At 41.5% G+C, this 19,136-nt stretch overlaps 1 protein-coding gene across 2 annotated transcripts in view; it reads left to right on the top strand.

Moving 5' to 3' along the window:
- The window catches only part of RPS6KA6 (ribosomal protein S6 kinase A6), a 67,171-nt gene that overhangs the window by 8,321 nt on the left and 39,714 nt on the right, over positions 1–19,136 (top strand). For both annotated transcript variants that reach the window (XM_032227572.1, XM_032227573.1), the window contains exon 2: positions 12,705–12,764. In XM_032227572.1, coding sequence (XP_032083463.1) covers positions 12,705–12,764 — 60 coding nt within the window. The remainder of the gene's footprint in view (positions 1–12,704; positions 12,765–19,136) is intronic.

Raw genomic sequence — 19,136 nt, 5'->3', positions numbered from 1 at the left:
AGATGTAGAACTGCTAGTATAAGCCACATCTGTTTCTTTTGTTCTTAGTTTGCAAGCTTCTGGGTTTCTACATTATAACCTTTAGCTACTTGTCATATTAGTTGAGGTAATCTTTGACTTATAACTCTTCAACTTAGAACTCACGAGAAATTTCCTGACAGTTAGAACAATTAATCAGTGGAACAGCTTGCCTCCACAAGTTGTGAATGCCCCAACTCTGGAAGTCTTTAAGAAGATGTTAGATAGCCATTTGTCTGAAATGGTATAGGGTTTCCTGCCTAGGCAGCGTGTTGGACTAGAAGACCTCCAAAGTCCCTTCCAATTCTGCTATTGTATTGTTTATTTACTGACTGCTTGATGTTACACTGAAAAAAGTGACTTCTGGCTATTTTTCACACTTACGACCATTGCAGTATCCCCATGGTCACATAATCAAAATTCAGACACTTTGCAAATGACTCATAGTTATGACGGTTGCAGTGTCCCGGGGTCATGTGATTCCCTTTTTGCGACCTTCTCACAAACCAAGCCAAGGAGGAAGCCAGATTCATTTAACATCCTCGTTACTAACTTAACAACTGCAGTGAGTCACTTAACAACTGGCAAGAAAGGTCGTAAGACGGGGCAAGCCTCACTTAACTGTCTCACTTAACAACAGAAGTTTTGGACTCAATTATGGTCATAAGGCAAGGACTATTTGCATTTAGGCAGATTGTGTGTGCAACACAAGAAACCTCTTCACTATTAAGTTTATGAGGAATTCAGATGCCAGAGTCATATCCCTGTGTAAAAGGAAATGATTCAGCCTTATCAAAAAAAAAAGGGATGTTTGTTTAAGATGATGCTATTTGATTTGGAGAAAGCAAATATCGTCACGAATCTGAATTGAACTTTCAATAGCTGGTCAATGCCTCTTTTGTGCATGGGCTCATGACAGACTTGGTACGAGAAGAATGCATCTTTAGATTATCAACTTGGTACCCCGATTTATTTTAGGATTGAAATCAATACTTGGCATTGATATTTTTTTTTGTGACGCCTCGTTTCTAGATTAGTAGGTCACTGGATATTAGGATAGGGCATTGATAACAAACCTTTTCAGCTCCGAATGCCCAAATAGGAATGCCCGTGCATACATGTATGTGCGCATGTGTGAATGCACTGGAGCATCGAAAACCCCAACACCAGTTGGCCAGCGCATGCATGCCTGTTTTTTGGGCCATTTTCAGGCTGTTTTTGGGCCCAAAAACAGCCTGAAAATGGCCTGAAAAACTGCCTGTTCCTTTGCCGTTTTGGGGGGCATTTTCCAGTGCTCTGGCACCTGCAAAGATCAGTTGGCTGGCGTGCATGTGAGCACTGGAAACCAGAAGAGTAGCTGGGGATGGCGTGCGTGCCCACAGAGAGGGCTCTGCATGCCACCTCTGGTACACATGCCATAGGTTTGCCATCACGGGGATATAGTTTATGGGAATATTCTCATCTTTGACAGTGAATAGGAATTCAAATTTCCTGAAATCATAGCTGGTACTAAACATAAATCCACAAGAAATATTAGTTTCAAGTTTGGGGAGGTTTGCTGATGCAATGTAAAGTTCAACTGGGTTGTTGGCTGTTACAGTTGGAGATGAATTAAGATATATTCCCTCATATAACTTACAGTGAAATGGTGATCAGGGGTGGTGGTGGCCACCAGTTGAAATAGTTTTTAAAAGAGCTGTATTTGTGCAGAATTATATTACAAGCAGCTTCTAATCATCTCTTCTTCTTTCCATTTCTTCTTCTTCATCATCTTATCATGCTGGGAATTTCTAGATTTGATAACTGAATCCCAGGCAGCAGACTCTGGAGATGAGCTATTTCCCTCTCACCTCCAAGCTTTATTAAATTGCTTGAAAAATGTGAGAGACAAAAAAAAGCAAAGCAAAAAGAATTAAAAAGGAAAGAGGGAAGGTTAGAGAGAAAGAAAAATTGGGGATGGGCAAACAAAAATGGGAAAAAGCTGTGGAAAAAAAGGAACTTTGTACAGGCAAACACCTAAAAACCAACTGTCTTTGAACTAGAAGCAACTATAACAAAGAATGGTGTCCAAATAGACAAAAATATAGACATGGCACGCCAAAATCTAGACACAAATGTCATCACTTTGCTAAACTCATTATTCCCAAAGTACTGTGTTATGCCTAAGGCAGGGGTCAGAAATTCACAGAAAGAGCCGCATGTGGCTCTTTCATCCCTCTGCTGCGGCTCCCTGTCGCTGGTCAGCTCCACAAATGAAAGGCTTTTGGTAAGGACAGGAAGAAGAAAAATGATGCCGTGCTAGGAGGAGACTCTATGGTGGGGGGAATCAGGCTTCCTGTTGGCTCCAGAATTGAATGGGGAGGGCGGGGCTTCCGGTTAGGACCTTTGTGGCTCTGAGTGTTTAAGATTGCTGACTCCTGGCCTAAAGGCATTTAACCATGTAGTAGGACTGTATTATCTTTCCTATTAACTACTCCTATTGATATCTCATGACTGTCACTTTGTTGGTTGTATCTTATGATTTATGATTGTATCTTATGCTTTATGATTTATTGCTTTCTTGCTTCTGTACATGCTGAGGACTAATGCACCAGAGACAGATTCCTTGTGTGTCCAACCACACTTGGCCAATAAAGAATATTCTATTCTATATTCTGCTCGAAAAGCTAGGCAAAGTCTTATCTTTAATCAAAGTGGTCCATTTCTCCATCTCTGCCAACCCCACTGATTTTCCCATCCTTCTTTCAGGGACGTTCAGCCTGCACCTGGATAGGAGTGACTGGGAATTGTCTCCAGTTGGGATGATGCATTGATCGGGCCATGTGATGGACTTGTGGGTGTAGGGGATGGTCTTTGACTTTCTTTTGGGTGAGGAAAACCTGGAACGCTCAGATCCGGTTTTCCCAGATGTGCCAATATGACATCTCTGATAAAATGGAACTTTGAGGAATTGCTAGCCTTGGAGTCTTCTTTTGTGGGGGTGATATTTGAATCCCTGACAGCCTGTTGACTTCCATTGATACTTGCAAACTCTTGAAGGCATCTGAGCAGGCATCATGTGACCCAGAATGAAGCGTTGAGTTGGGGTAGTGACTCTCAGCGCATTGTTCAGATACATAGACCCTGCCATGATTATGTTCAGCTATTGGTTCATCAAATGCCTGCTTGTTTACCAAATAAAATAAAGTAAGGACTTACGATCCAGTGTGCGAAATGGGACCTCTGATCTCGGATGACTTCTTTCCAAGATCTATTTGTAGTACGATTGCAAATGATATTGCAAATGATTAATGTGTGAATGCTCCCCAAGATCATGCCCCATCCGAGGTTTAGCTTCCCGCCCTAAAATGCAGTTTTCGCTCCATTGCTGTGGTCATGCAGATTGAAGCATAGGGGAGCTATTCCCAGCCACTTGGGAATACTAATATTAACTTTTCTCTTATAGAGGAGAAGTAGAAACTATAAATGTTGGGCAGTGTTGAGCTTCAGGGTTTAATGACTGTGGTCTAGACAACAGATTTGCTGATGTTACACCTGCAACTATGGTTGCCATCTTCAGAAGCATTATGGTCTGTTTATTCATTTATAAAGCAACATTTGACGTATGGAAGACCTATGTTTCTTTTTGAATATCCTGTTTCCCCCAAAATAAGACCTTCCCGGATAACAAGCCCAATCAGTCTTTTGAACACATGCACTAAAATAAGCCCACCCCCCAAAATAAGCCCTCCCTGAAAATATTGCAACACAGTAGCAGCCATGAGATGACCACGCTCGCCACCTCCTGCACCTCAAAAATAATAAGACCTCCCCGAAAATAAGACCAAGCGCTTTTTGGGAGAGGTCAAAAGAAAATAAGACCCTGTTTTATTTTTGGGAAACATGTTAATCATAGATGAAATATGGACAGGTATTTTGCCTTGCTGGTGATTTATTTCCTCTTTCCAAAGTTAGGAGATTGAAACTATTGTTGTAGGATATAATAACAGAGTCTTGAATGCCTGCTGGAGTTTCTTGTCTTATATCAAAGAGAACTAAGATTGGGTTATCCTGAGTTTCTTTCTCACCCCTCTTCATTGTCAGGCCTAAGTTGATGTTGATGTAGCAATTTGTGCATTTCTTCTTCCATCTCTTCTCCATGTTTTCCTACCCTAATATGTATAATATAACATGAGCGCCAAATAATTGAGGCCTTTGAACTATGGTGCTGGAAAAGATCGTGCAAGTCCCTTAGACTACAAGGTGATCAAACTGGTCAGCCTTAGAGGAGATCAACCCTGACTGCTCTTTGGAAGGCCAGATCCTGAAGATGAAACTCAAATACTTTGGCTACCTAATGAGAAGGAAGGACTCCCTGGAGAAGAGCCTGATGCTGGGAAAGATTGAAGGCAAAAGAAGGGGACAACAGAGAATGAGGTGGCTGGATGGAGTCACCAAAGCAGTCAGCGTGAGCTTAAATGGACTTCAGAGGATGGTAGAGGACAGGGATGCTTGGAGGAATGTTGTCCATGGGGTTGCATCAGACGTGACTTCGCAACTAACAACAACAAACATGTATAAATGAAATGCTTTTAAGTCCTGAGTTTTTCTTGACTGGAAGGAAATAAGAAATGATGATTGCCATCTTTGCAGACAGAGATAGAAAACTTTGAGATAGAACGCTATGATTTGAAGGCAGCTTCGGATCCATACTTCTTTATAAGTGTTCATTTTCTCAGAACTGATAAATCGTGAAGAATTGCAAGGTATGCATATCTTTGAGCAGAAAGTGGTTATGTTTTCAATCAAAAGGATGTATAGAATGGATTTGTATTTGGTAAGTAGGATGCTCATCAGTCAGTTTACCGATACTTTAACTACTAGTTCAAAATTCTTCCTGTTAATAATATTATTCTATAATAATACTCTCTAATTCACATAACCATTAAGGTTGCTCGGTGTCCAAATAGCCTTGTAAATTAGCATAAGAATAAAAAAAGGAACTTTCTCACACTCTTTTCCAATTTATAGAATCTTCTGGCCATCTGGGCTAGTCTTTCTCAACTTTGGCATCTTCAATTCTCCATACTGGTTGGGGAATTCTGGAAATTGAAGTCCACACATCTTAAAGTTGACAGGTCTAAACCATATTCCTATCATCGGTATCCAGACAAATGTCTTATCTCCAAGTTTATGTTAATCCTTCTGGAATATTGCAGATATACAAGCAGCGGTATTCCTTACAAACATAATTACTGTTTCTTGCACTTTATTTAGAATGGCTTGTTCCCAAATAAGGGTGTCTCATTCAGGCTCATTCATCCAGTTGCAGGGAGAAAATAATAATAATAAATTTGGCAGTTTATTCAGATGTCATTCTGAATTAATACAGAGTACTTTTAATCTGTCATGAAATCTAGTGCAGTTGTAGGAATGAATGTTAAAGTAAACGTATTTTTTAAAAAAGAAATAATGAAATGTTGATGCCGAAGATGTTTACAGTTGTCCACGTCAAATGAAGTTTGAAACTATTTGGCTGGAGATTATTTTTTTTCTACATTTTATATAATTACTGGGTGTCTGAAAAGCAGATGTTTGCATCTGTACATAAATTTAGAGTGATGGTATTACAGAGGAATATGTTCTTAATTAATGTTGCAAAACATTCTCTTTTTTCATGTTACTATTGGTCTCTGGTTCATTTTATGCTGACAAGAATTTCGCTCGAGTTTGTTTTATCTTGTTGCATTTGTGTTTTTGGAACTGTTTGATAATGTCACAGTTAATAACTCTGGATGATTTGTTATAGCAGGAAAGGCATTCCTCGTATATTGGAATGGTTCATTTAAAAAAAAAAAACAGTCATGAAACATTAAGAGTTTGGTTAAATTGCTACTGTTTACAAGGCCGAGTTGAGTTGAAGCAGGAGAAAAGGATTTACTTTTGATGAAGGGTAATTTGCCTTAGTAGAGGGAGGAGGCATTTTGGATCCATGATTTTATTCCAGAACCAATTTCATTGGTTCTTTCATAATTGAACAGTGCTCAGAAATCCGGCTTTTGTTGAAAAGAACTATCACATGATGGACTTTGTTTACGAGCACTGTTTAAAAAAACACCCTCATTTTTAAAAACCCTGAAAGTGTCGCAGAGCCAACCAACCTTATGTGCTTTACTGTTTTATTTTAGAAATTTACAAGGCTGCCCAATGACTGTAGACCTTGCGTGCCAAACTCAAGGCCCATGGCCGTATTCAGCCCAGAGGTATGCTTAGATCTGGCCTGTAGAGCCACCCTGGAAACAGTGAAGGACTGACCCACAGTGACTCTGCCAGCGAAAATGGAGCTCGGGAGGGCTCTGTTTTTGCTGGCAGAGGGTTGCAGGAGGTTGTCGCAGCTGAAAACGGAGCTCAGGAGTCCGTTTTTGCTGGCAGAGCACTTGGGCCACCACAGGAGCCCCCCTGACACGAGTGATGTAGGGCTGGCCACACCCACTCCAACTCCCCAAGGTTAAACACAACCCTGATGCGGCCCTCATTGACATCGAGTTTGACACACACACACACCCCTCGAGGTACACCCATAATTGTCCCTGTTGCTGCATTCTGGATTGCATTCTAGAGGTTTAGTTTAGTTTACTGTCATTGCACCTTGTACAACGGAATTAAATGCGATCTTCCGTGTACAATGACAGTTGAGGTTGTGGTTGTTAAGGAATCTTGTGCAGTCATTAAGCGCAACATCAGGGGGTGGTGGGTTTCCTCATTGACTTGACTTATTGGAAGCTGGCAATGAAGATCACAAGTGGCAGTGATGTGACTGTGGGAAGCTGTGACCATTGGAACTGTGTACTGGCCAAGTGCCCCAGTCATAATCCTGTGAGTGTAGGGGACACTGCAACAACCACAACTTCAAGGACAGGCCATAAGTCTCCTTGTTGAGCACTGTTGTAACTCCAAATGGTTCCTGAACAAGAAGTCACTAAGTGAGGACTACCTGTATAGTCAAAAGCCCTTCCCTTTCTTTCATGGTTGACAAAGCATCATGATACCCCTGATGGCAACAATCGGACCAACCACTTGGTGGGCTCCGTAGTCCCTGGGGTCTCTGGCCTGCTGGCAAAACCATCTCTTCATACTTTTTGAAAGAATGTGGGGGGCAATGTTATTATTTCTGCAAGGATGATGTTCCCCTTGTTCCCCTTCTCTTCCTGTAGCTCATGGCTTCATTAGTTGCACTTCTGTCTAAAGGATTCGGAACATGCAGAGGTTCTGTCAATATTCATTCCATTCAAAGCCCTTATTGTTAAAAGAATCTGGTCCGCCATGGCACACCATACCTAAGAAGGGCTGAATATCAAATTAGAGGCTGGGAGAGAAGCACAAAATCCTCAGTGCTGTCCTTTGTTTTCCTGAGGCCGAGTAATGTGTGTGCAGCATGCATGAAATGTTCCTCTCGTCCTTTGGCCTGTCCTCTTTGGTAAGGCTACGCCATCCTTTCAGTTACCCCCATCTAGGCTGGGATAGATACATGTGCTTGCCACATTTGGATCTGGCCACTGTTTCAGCAGATGTAAGGAGCAATGCGTCATGGAAGGGTTGTGGTGAAGGGAGCAAAGTTCTCACTCGTAGAAGGGATTGTGTGCAATGCTTAACAAACAACACTGCGCTGTGCCTATTTGTTTCTGATCAGAATTCAGGTGCTGGTTTCTTAGTGGGTTGAGAGAAGAATATTTTACATATTTCTTTCTTGCACACCTGCTCATTCTTTGGGATCTGCTGCAGAGATCCTTTGGTCTAAGAAGCACAACATTTTGGCAACAACCTCCATTGAGTTTCCTAAAAAGATAATGATGCCTCTTACTTTTTAAAAGAAATTTCAAGAGAGCCACTAAACTTTCGATTGGGCTTGTTTTCTGCTTGTTTTCTGCTTGTTTTCTCCTCTGTTCCCCTCCTTTTCTACTTTTGCAACATTTCAAAGCTTGCAAGCTGCCCCTTTGTTCCCAAACTTGCCTTGCTGAGTGTCGATAAATTGAGTTGGAATAATTTCACAACCAAATAAAATGAAGTGACAAAGAGCCAGATGGACCCAGAGAAACTAAAATAACATTAAGGTCTAACAGTTTGGAGGGAGAGACAGAAGGCAGTAAACATCCAGAATCTTTTTGATTTCCGATGCCACTATCTCTGCACCATCTACCAAAGGGTTATTTAAAGCTTATCAAATCATCTGCCAATGTCTTCCACCCACTGGTACCCAAATGAATGTACCTAAAACAACCGATGTTTTACTTTAGCTTTGCATCTCTTATATAGTAAGGGTGAGCATCGCAGGCAAAGAAAAGCACCAAACAGTTCAAACAACCAGTACCCAGAACAGAACAGAATAACAGTGTTGGAAGGGATCTTGGAGGTCTTCTAGTCCAACCCCCTGCTTAGGCAGGAAGCCCTGTACCATTTCAAAGAAATGGTTGACCAGTCTCTTCTTAAAAACATCCAATGTTGGAGCATTCCCAACTTTTGGAAGCAAGTTGTTCCATTGATTAATTGTTCTCACTGTCAGAAATTTCTCCTTACTTCTAAGTTGCTTCTCTCCTTGATTAGTTTCCACCCATTGCTTCTTGTTCTACACTCAGGTGTTTTGGAGAATAGCTTGACTCCCTCTGCTTTGTGGCATCCCCTGAGATATTGGAACACTGCTATCATATATCCCTTAGTCCTTCTTTTCATTAAATTAGACATACCCAGTTCCTGCAACCGTTCATGTCTTTTAGCCTCCAGTCTCATAATCATCTTTGTTGTTCTTCTCTGCACTCTTTCTAGAGTCAACATATTTTTTATATTGGATTGAGAAGTCCAGTAATTGTCTTGCTGATGCTCGCTTAACTGTAAGCTTTGACTAACGTATAATGTGAACATAATCTCATATTGAGACTCATATAGGGGCTTCTATCATGGGGACTAGAATTTAGGGTCTTGTGTTAAGTGGTTCCCTTCAGTGACTACCAAATCAAGGTACCTCCCTCCATTCCCACGGTTGAAATTCAGTTTGAAATTTCTCCCCCACCTTTAATGGAACTACCTTTTTCCATTCCAAGTGAATCTATTCATTTTTGTATTCATTTTCTAATTTAGAGAGGGCTTTGCTTTAAATCGTTTAGCAGTTTATTCTCACACACCTCTTCACTGGTGTTCACCTTCCTTGCAGTGCTGCATAGAAGACACACATTATTGAACAATGCTATGGAGGCTGACGCTATATTACAGAATAATCTATTTGGAAGGTTGTCCAATCTTGTCTTAAAAATCTCCATGAATGGAGGACCTACAACTTCTGGAGGGAAGCTCTTCCACTGGTTAATTGTTCTCACTGTCAGGAAAGTCATCCTCAGTTCTAAGATTGCTTCTCTCCTTGATTAGTTCCATCCGTTGCTTCTTGTCCTGCCTTCTGGTGCATTGGAGAATAGATTGACCCTTCCCCCCTCTTCTTTGTGGCAGCCCCTCAAATATTGGAACACTGCTATCATGTCACCTGTAGTCTTTTTCCCCCATTAAACTGGAAGATTGTGAGTTCTAATCCTGCTTTAACTCTGAAAGCTGTCTTTGGTGACTCCTGAATCATGAGGAGACAGTGAGTTCTAGTCCTGCTTTTAGCCATGAAGGACGGCAGGGTGATTTGGGGCCAATCACCAGGCAACAGTGAGTTCTAGTCCCATTTTAGCCACAACAGCCAGTTGGGTCAGTCTCTCTGAGCACAACCCATCTCACAGGATTGTCATTATGGAGAAAATAAGAGGAAGAATGTACGTAGGATATGTTCTCTGCCTTGAGTTATTTGTAAAAATAATAAAAGCAGGACATTAAAAAAAATGATGAGTTTCAATTTGTGGACTACATTAAGAAGTTTGTGGTAGATAGTTGATGACTTGTTGCTTTAATAATCCAGAAAGATATTTCTTAGCATGTGGTAATAGGTGTGGGCAGATATGTGTACATGTTGTAGGATGGGAGAGTAGATGAGCATGAGTTGTTGCTGAATTATATGATAATTCATCTCGCAAAATGAATAATTATCCTTGCGTTCTTTATCGGGTTTTTCCAGTTTTTAATGAACATAGTCGACAGGTTAGGACAAGAATGTATCGTCGTTTCTAAAGTGGAACTTTGAACAAATTTAGCAACTTCATAGTAAGGGGAAAAAAGACCGAAAAAGATTATTTAACTTAGTGTGACTTTTCATAAAATGGGGACAATTATTTAAAATTAGGTTGAGAGGAAAATCTCATGAGCCATCTGTCTGAATTGTAGCAGTTGATGTAGTTTCCCTTTGACTTTTTAAAAAGAATTTGGTAAAATTCTTGCCTAATTAGCCTCCACTTTGACCCACTAGATTAATTTGGCATTTCCACTTTTGCTTCAACCTCCTAGCTCAAAACAGTAACTGTGAGAGGGACCTTGGAGTCTTACTGGATGATCACTTGAATATGAGGTAGCATTGTGAAGCAGCAGCCAAAATAGCTAATACAATCCTGGGTTGAACAAACAGAGGCATAGAATCAAGATCAAGTGTTGCTTTATAAAACTCTAGTAAGGCCACATCTGGACTACTGCAACCAATTTTGGTCACCATACTACATCTCAAAAGATGTTGAGAGTTTGGGAAAAAAAATCAGAGAAGAGCAACTAAGATGACCAAAGGCCTGGAGACTAAAACATATGAAGAATGGCTACAGGATTTGGGCTTGGCTAGTCTAAAGAAAAGAAGAATTAGGGGCGACATGATAGCAGTATTCCAGTATTTGAAGGGTTAACACAAAGAAGAAGGGGGTCAAATTATTCTCCAAAGCACCAGAAGGCAGGACAAGAAACAATGGTTGGAAAGTAATCAAAGAGAAAAGCAACCTGAAATTAAGGAGAAACTTCCTAACAGTGAGGAACTAACCAGTGGAACAGCTTGCCACCAGAAACTGTGAGTGCTCCATCACTAAAGATAGAGACTGAACAGCCACTTATCTGACATGGTATAGGTTCTCCTGCTTGAGCAGGGGCTGGACTAGAAGACCTCCAAGGTCCCTTCCAGCTTATTCATTCATTTTAAACATTCTCTTTGAGCACTCAAATACAATCCAAAGGATGGTTTCATTTTGAAAGGCAGGATATTGGCTAATAATCATTTCAAAGCATAAAATCCAGTGAGTGCTAATATAAATAAAAACACATTTTTCTCCCTTCAATGTAGAACCTTTATATTATCATGAAACACTATCAACGTTTTCTGGTTATTCTCATCTTAGAACAGAAGTTTAGGAAGCGATGATTTGTACTTCTGTTCCTTTATAAACATCTGAGCATGTTAAGCATAAATACTCCTTGTATATTTTGAAAGCATGTACTGCTTACGTTAGTATATCTCCTCTGTGACCTATTGTTATATTCTGTTGCTATGAACTTAGGGACTTTAGCAAGTGGATAGGAGAGCAAGTTCCATTGAAAAGTGCAGTTGCATTTAATGTTACTTCCTGAAAAAAGAAAAGAAAAGGGGGAAATGCAATCCTATAGACCAGGACAGTGGTGGGATTCAATTTTTTTTTACTAGCGGTTCTGTGGGCATGGCTTGGTGGGCATGGCAGGGGAAGGATACTGTAAAATATCCATTCCCTCCCCACTCCAGGGGAAGGTTACTGTAACATCCCCATTCCCTCCCAATCAGCTGGGACTCAGGAGGCAGAGAATAGATGTGGGGCAGGACCAGTCAGAGGAGGTATTTGCCGGTTCTCTGAACTACTCAGATTTTCCGCTACTGGTTCTCCAGAACCTGTCAGAACCTGCTGAATACCACCTCTGGACCAGGGGTGTCAAACTCAAGGCCTGTGGGCCGGAAATGGCCCATAGGGTATTTAGATGTGGCTCTTGGGTCCACCATGGAAAGAGCGAAGGACTGGCCCATGGTGCCTCTGCCAGCGAAAACCGTTTTCAGCTGTGATGGCTTCCTGTAGCCCTTTGCCAGTGAAAACGGAGCTAGGGAAGACTGCATGCTGTATTGCCTCCCCAACAATCTGGGTCCTCATTTTGCCGACCTCGAAAGGATGAAAGGTTGAGCCAGTGGTGGGTTGAAGGTGGTACGCCCCAGTATGGGCGTACCAGTGCCTGCCCGGAGCACTGGGTACCATTCCGGTACGGTGCTCCAGAGGCCCCCTCCTTCGTCCTTACCTGTCTTTAAACTCTTCAGCGCTTCCGTGCACAAACACGGCATGTACAGCACCTGCGCGATGCTCCGCCGAGCAGCTGGAGCCTCACAGAGGCATCGCTGGAGGGTAGGATGCATGTGCGCGCTGTGCGCATTCATGTGGAGGACGCCGGGACCCGTTGCACCATACCGGTTGCACCGAGATCCGGAACCCATCACTGGGTTGAGTCAACCTTGAGCCAATTGGGATCGAACTGCTGACAGTGGGCAGAAGTAGCCTGCAATGCTGCATTCTAAGCACTGTGCCACCACGGCTCTTCTCCCTCTTTTACCACACCTGTAACAACTTTCCAGCATAATGGATAGTTTATTTTGGATTAGCTAAGGTTTGTACCTAAAACAAACTTCCATTTTTGGTGTTGTGCAACAGACTTCTCAATTTCTTTTCGTTGACACTGTGAATGAAAGAAGAAACACAATTGCTTATGCATTTGAACTCATGATGACTTTTTTATATTTGCAGCTGAATGGCATTAAAATGGTGGATGAACCTATGGAGGAAGGAGAACCATATTTCTGTAATGTAAGTACATTTGGGATACTCCTCATGATGGGAATTGAAATAATTTTATATTATCTGGGGACCCTGTAGGGTGCAATCATCAAGGCATAAACCAGGAGACAGTGAGTTCTAATCCTCTGGGTGACCTTGGGCCAGTCATGATTTTTCAGCCCTAGGAAAAAAGCAATGGTAAAAACTTCTGGGGGAAAAAAAACTTGCCAAGAAAACTGCGGGGATTGTTCAGGCAGTCTATAAGAATTGGGCAAGATTTAATGCAAGAAAACAAAATTATACGATAGCAGCGTAAAGAGGAGACAAAAGAAATTTTCCTTCAGTGAAAATGACTTTTTGGGCCACTCTGAGGATTAAGTACATACAAAATTTTTGGTTTGCCTAGCTGTGATTTTAAAATGATTACATATTTTTAAGATGCAAGTCTGCATTTAAAATAAATAAATAAATAAATAAATAAATAAATAAATAAATAAATAAATAAATAAATAAATCTAATTCTGTAAGAATTGCATCCGGAGCTCCTGCTTGTTTAAAACAGGAACAAATGGTATCCAATGAAATGTTTTAGTCTGAACATGCAACTGGATTTTTTCCCCAAATTTCAAGGTTTTTGATGCCCTTCAGTCAAACTTCATTCTTTGTGGTTATATCCATGCAATTTTCTTGACATTCCCAAGGGAAGTGGTTTGCCATTACCTTTTTCCGAGATTCTTTTTTTTTTCTATTTTCCAATCCAGCCGGTTTCCTTGGAATTCCCATCTAATTCTCGCAAAATCAAATACTAATCAGGGCTGGTTAATTTGTGAGATCAGTTATGGCTGGCTGTGTGCTGCCATCTACTGAGTCCAGCGGTGGAAAACAACATTGAAAACGAAGTTTTGCAAAAGTGTCTTGTTTGCAGAAATATTTCTCCTTTTTGGCTTGTAGAAAGTTGTGGGGGAGGAATTGTGTTAGATACCTTATCAACTTATTAGCCATGGTTACAATTGCACATAAGAAATTCCCGTGGTGACTAGTTATAGATATAGTTGAGAAAAATAAAATAGTTCTCAGCTCAGAGAATTGAAGGAAGGACAGAAGGAAGGGGTTCCCTTATACGTCAAATTCAAACACCCAATTGTTTGTTTTTTGGTCAATGTTGGTGATTTAATTCCATAGTAGTTGTTTAACATGATGCCAATTACCTCCACTAGACCGATTAGATCCCACAGATTAGGCCTCCTCCGAATTCCATCCGCCGGCCAATGCTGGCTGGCGACTACCCAGAGGAGAGCCTTCTCTGTGGCTGCTCCGACCCTCTGGAACGAGCTCCCCATGGAGATTCGAACCCTCACCACCCTCCAGGCCTTCCGCAAAGCCCTTAAAACCTGGCTGTTCCGACAGGCCTGGGGCTAAAGAGCTTTTGCCCCCCCCCCCCCTCGAATGGTATGGTTGTTGTGTGCTTTTAAATTGTGTATTGTTTTGTTTGTCTTTTTATCCCTTATCTGTATCCCCTTCCCTGACTTGGATTGTGAGCCGCCCTGAGTCCCTTCCGGGGAAAAGGGCGGCATATAAGTGCAATAAATTCAATTCAATTCAATGTTGCTTGCTCTGCCTTTATTTTGTCCCAGGGATATCAGATTCCTCCTCTTCCAATAGCTTATAGTTTTGCTTGCAAGCCTTACCTAGGAAATGAACACCTTAAAAATATTTTGACAATGAAATGCCAATTCTTGCTGACAATTGCTCTGTTTTATATTTCCCTGATAGTAGGAGATACAATATGATTACACACACACACACACACACACACACCATATATATTGTGAGTGTACACAACATACTCACAATACACACACACATACACACACACGTCTTTCTTCTGGGTCCCAAAATAAGAACTAGGGCTTATTTTCAGGGGATGTCTTATTGTTTTTCTGTGTTAAAGAGGCCCACTTCTTCTGCTTGCTCAAGGCAGGGCAGGAAGCCGCGTAGCATGCCAGCGCCACCGCCATGAGGTGAGGGGATGGAGCTTCCGTACACGCCCCGCTCTGGCTTACCTCAGGGCCCGCGCAGCCAGGCCATCCACACTCCGATACCTGCCTTGCCTTGCAGCCACGCCATTAGCACACCGCTCAGCCTCTTGCTCCATTGTGACCATGGGCAAGCAGAAGTGAGCCGGCGAGGCAGGTGTTGCGGCGTGGATGGTCTGGATGTGGGGGGCCTGAGGTATGGGGCACATGGGTCAGCTCCACCACCATCCCACCTCACCTGGTGGATGTGGCACCACAAGCAACCAGAGGGAATGGGTGGCCAGCTGGCTTTGCAAGCTCTTGAGTAGGGCTTTTTTTGGGGTGGGGTGGGGTAGGGATAGGGATGTAACATGTAAAACATTATTTTTGGGGGGATAGGTCTTACTTTCATGGGTATAGGATATTTATTTCAAAAGCTGGGGAAAAAAGAGGGAAGAATCCAAAAGAGATGTGGAAATTCTCCACAGATTCTAATGCTTATCCTGGAAGAAACTCTCCCACTCATTCCCAACAAATTACACTGTCCATAACTTGAGCACTATCATCTTAACCATATATTAGTAGGTCTCAGCAGTAAATGCGTTGGCTGCTAATTAAAGAGAAGCTGTTGGCCAAGGAACTTTATTTGTTCTATGTTTTGTGTTATTCCAGGAATTGCTACTCATAGTAAGGCTTCCATGTAAATTAGAACTGAAAAGACGCTTAATCTAGGAGTTAGATAACATTTTTTTTCTTATTAGACAAGATTCTTTTACAATATTAGCCGCACAAGGGGACAATGGGAGCTGGAAAATATAATATCTTTTTCATGCGGTAATATATATTTCAAGTCAGGGTAGCTCATTTCCTACAAATTAAAGAATGTGTTGTATACTCGTTGTTAAGGTTCTAGTTGGTTTGGGGAATATTTAAACATGTTGAAATGACAACCTCAGTAATCAATAGTCAATATTAAAGCTAGATTTAGATAAAGCTGAAGGCTACAAATATTTATAATATTAATTAACACGTAATGCTAATTAGTGACATTCACTGGTTTGGATGAAATCAATCAAATAAATTTTCTGGAGATAGTATCATAAGTTTAGAATACTGTTTGCTGGTATTATTACATTATTGTAATCCTATATTAGTAATACAGTAAAATAACAGAATATAACAAGAAGGTTTTACTGCATCATTGAAACGGTTGGGATTTGTAAACATAAAAACAAAAATCTTGGGATTTTAATTAATAGTAATACAATATTACATATATTCATGCCATTACATTTTTCTGCTCAGTTATATTGGACAGAAATTGTACTGTCCATCACTGCTTAAGTGCAGTCACAGTGGTAGATATGGAGCGGAAGAACATAGATGAATCCAGTTCTTCAACCTAGAACTGAAAACGAAAACTTTTCTTCTGACTCATTTGCTTTTTTTTAAACAATTCTGTGAATTTGTTTCGATCTTTTAAGTAGAATTGAGGAAGAAGGAAGTAAATAAATATTGTGAAATCCAGTTGATTACTTCAGTTGGATCTTGGCAACATTGGTGAATCTTCTCAGCTGTGCCACAGTTGTTCCAGATTTTAACATCTAATTAAACCACTCTTGTGGAAAAGCTAAGCGAATCCAGGTGTTAGATCAAATGAATAGGTGAAGATAGATCCCACAGAAAGGAAGAGAAGGGCGCACAAGTTGGCATCATCTAGCATAGCGACAATTTTCATACCGTCCTTCCCCCAAAATAAGACTGGGTCTTATACTAATTTTTGCTCCAAAAGATGCACTAGGCCTTATTTTCTGGTTAAGTCTTATTTTGGGGGGGAACTGCAAAATTAATTGCGTTCATCTGGCTGATGATTTTAACGGGGGCTTATTTGGGGGGTAGGAATATATATTACGAGCATCCTGAAAAAACCATGCCTGGGCTTATTTTCCAGTTGGGTCTTATTTTCGGGGAAACAGGGTACTTGCATATGATATTACAATTTTACAGGAAACAGTAACAGAGTTAGAAGGGACTTTGGATGTCATCTAGTCCAACCGCCTGCTCATGCAGGAGACCTGTACTAGGGATTTGAATGGCCAACCTTTCTGATTGACAAGCTCATTGTCTTAGCTACTGAGCCAGTCAGGCAAATGTTTGACGCCACCATAACGTGCACGTTGACATTTCACTGTTATTGTGAACATCTACATGTTCACTTTCTTCTTGTTTCTGCAGTCCAATCTCCTAACTGCGAGACTGGGCTTTAGAAAGAAGAAGAAAGTGAAAATGTAAGGGTTTTTTTTTTTGGGGGGGGGGGGGGAGAGACTGGCCTTTAGAAAGAAGAAAGTGAAAATGTAGAGGGTTTTTTTTTCCGGGGGGAGACTGGGCTTTAGAAACAAGAAGAAAGTGAAAATGTAAGGGTTTTTTTTGGGGGGGGGAGGGAGGATGTTAGGCCAGAACTAACGAACCTGGAAACTGATGGAGCATTATGCAGTTGTGCAACACATGTTTTCTTTCTCCTGTTCTGCTGCGTGTGGAGCTGCTGCCCACACTCAACAGCTGTTGAAATTCCAAATTCTGTTCAAAATCCTTTTTCCCCCTTTTTCTTCTTCTCTCTCTCTCTCTCTCTCTATTATGTGGCTACTGCTCAGTATTTAGAATTCACTGAAAGTACTGTAGCATTTCAGATCCTTCAGTGGTGTGAGGTCTACGATGACTCAGCCAGCAAATGTTCCGATTATGGTAATAAGCGAGTATAACATCATTTCCACTGACAGTGGCATTCAAAAGCGTTGTTTTCTTAAGTTCTTATTTAATTACTACTGTGTCAGTTTCCACAGAAACCCGTTCTACTGTCAAATCCGGGTTACCCAGATCATTTTGAAACATAGAAACAGATGAACTGTTAAGATCGGTTCATTTAAATGATTTAAAAAAAAAACCCAGTGAAAAACCATCATCATTAGATATTGGATATTGACGCTTCAACTTGGACTGATGGATGCCATTTCTTCTTTCTTTCTTTCTTTCTTTCTTTCTTTCTTTCTTTCTTTCTTTCATTCTTTCTTTCTTTCTTTCTTTCTTTCTTTCTTTCTCTCCTACCTTTAAGCTGCTTTTTTTTCTGGGAAAGCGGTACTTTTTCAGTGTACCCAAATCTAGTTCTAAGATGGTTTCTAGTATCTTACACCTGTGCAAAATATTGCAGTGTTCCAATAACTCAGGGGCTGCCACAAAGAAGAGGGAGTCAAGCTATTCTCCAAAGCCCCTGAGGGTAGGAGAAAAAGCAATGAGTGGAAACTAATCAAGGAGAGAAGAAACTTAGAACTGAGGGGAAATTTCCTGTCGGTGAGAACAATTAAACAGTGGAACGACTTGCCTCTAGAAGTTGTGAATGCCCCAACACTGGAAGTTTTTAAGAAGATATTGTCTCTTTGGACAAATGATCTGAACATTTGTCTGAAATGGTATAGGGCAGTCATGGTGAACCTTTTCGGCACCGAGTGCCCAAGCCAGAACATGCATGCATATGTGTGTGAGCCAGTGGTGGGTTTCAATTTTTTTTAGAACCTCTTCTGTAGGTGTGGCTTGCTTTGTTGGAGTGGCTTGCCAGCCATGTGACTGGGTGGGAGTGGCTTGCTGGCCATGTGACTGAGTGGGCATGGCCAACTTGTAAAATGTGGTGAAACTCACTTAACAACACTCTTGCTTAGCAACCAAAATGTTGGCTCAGAAATTCTGGCATTTGAAGCACGCAAGTCTTAAAGCTGTCAAGTTACAAGACCCTTGCACCCCTAGCCCTTTAGAAAAAACCCAGGAGTGTTCAAACTTGACAACTTTAAGACTTGTGGACTTCAATTCCCAGAATTCCTCCTCTCATTCTTCATCTTGATGATATGTGGACAGGCGTGGGGAGGGAGCTGGAACCTGTTCTAAACAGCACTGTAGATTTGTGGAACCTCTTCTATAGAAGAGGCTAGAACTGGCAGGAACCCACCCCTGGTGTGTGTGCACACTGGAGCACCAAAAACCTGAAGACCAGCTGGTTGGTGTTTACATGCCTGGGTTTTTGTTGTTGTTGTTTTTTTTGCTGTTTTTCAGGTTATTTTTGGGCTGGGTTTGGCCTGAAAAACAGCCTGAAAATGCCCCCCCAAAAAACGGCCTGAGAATGCCCCCCAAAATGCCCCCCAAAACAGGTGCATGTGCGAATCAGAAACCAGAACAACAGCTGGCAACAGTGCGCGTGCCCGCAGAGCGGGCTCTGCATGCCACCTCTGGCCATAGATTTGCCATCATGGGTATAGGGTTTCCTGCTTGAGCAGTGGGTTGGACTGGAAGTCTTCCAAAGTCCCTTCCAACTTTCTGACTCTCTAAAAGAATAAAAGCCACT

The sequence above is a fragment of the Thamnophis elegans genome, chromosome 12, assembly GCF_009769535.1.
Source record: "Thamnophis elegans isolate rThaEle1 chromosome 12, rThaEle1.pri, whole genome shotgun sequence".
Lineage (NCBI taxonomy): Eukaryota > Metazoa > Chordata > Lepidosauria > Squamata > Colubridae > Thamnophis > Thamnophis elegans.
Note: the sequence above shows the minus strand (reverse complement) of the source record. Positions and strands in the feature narration are given on the sequence as shown.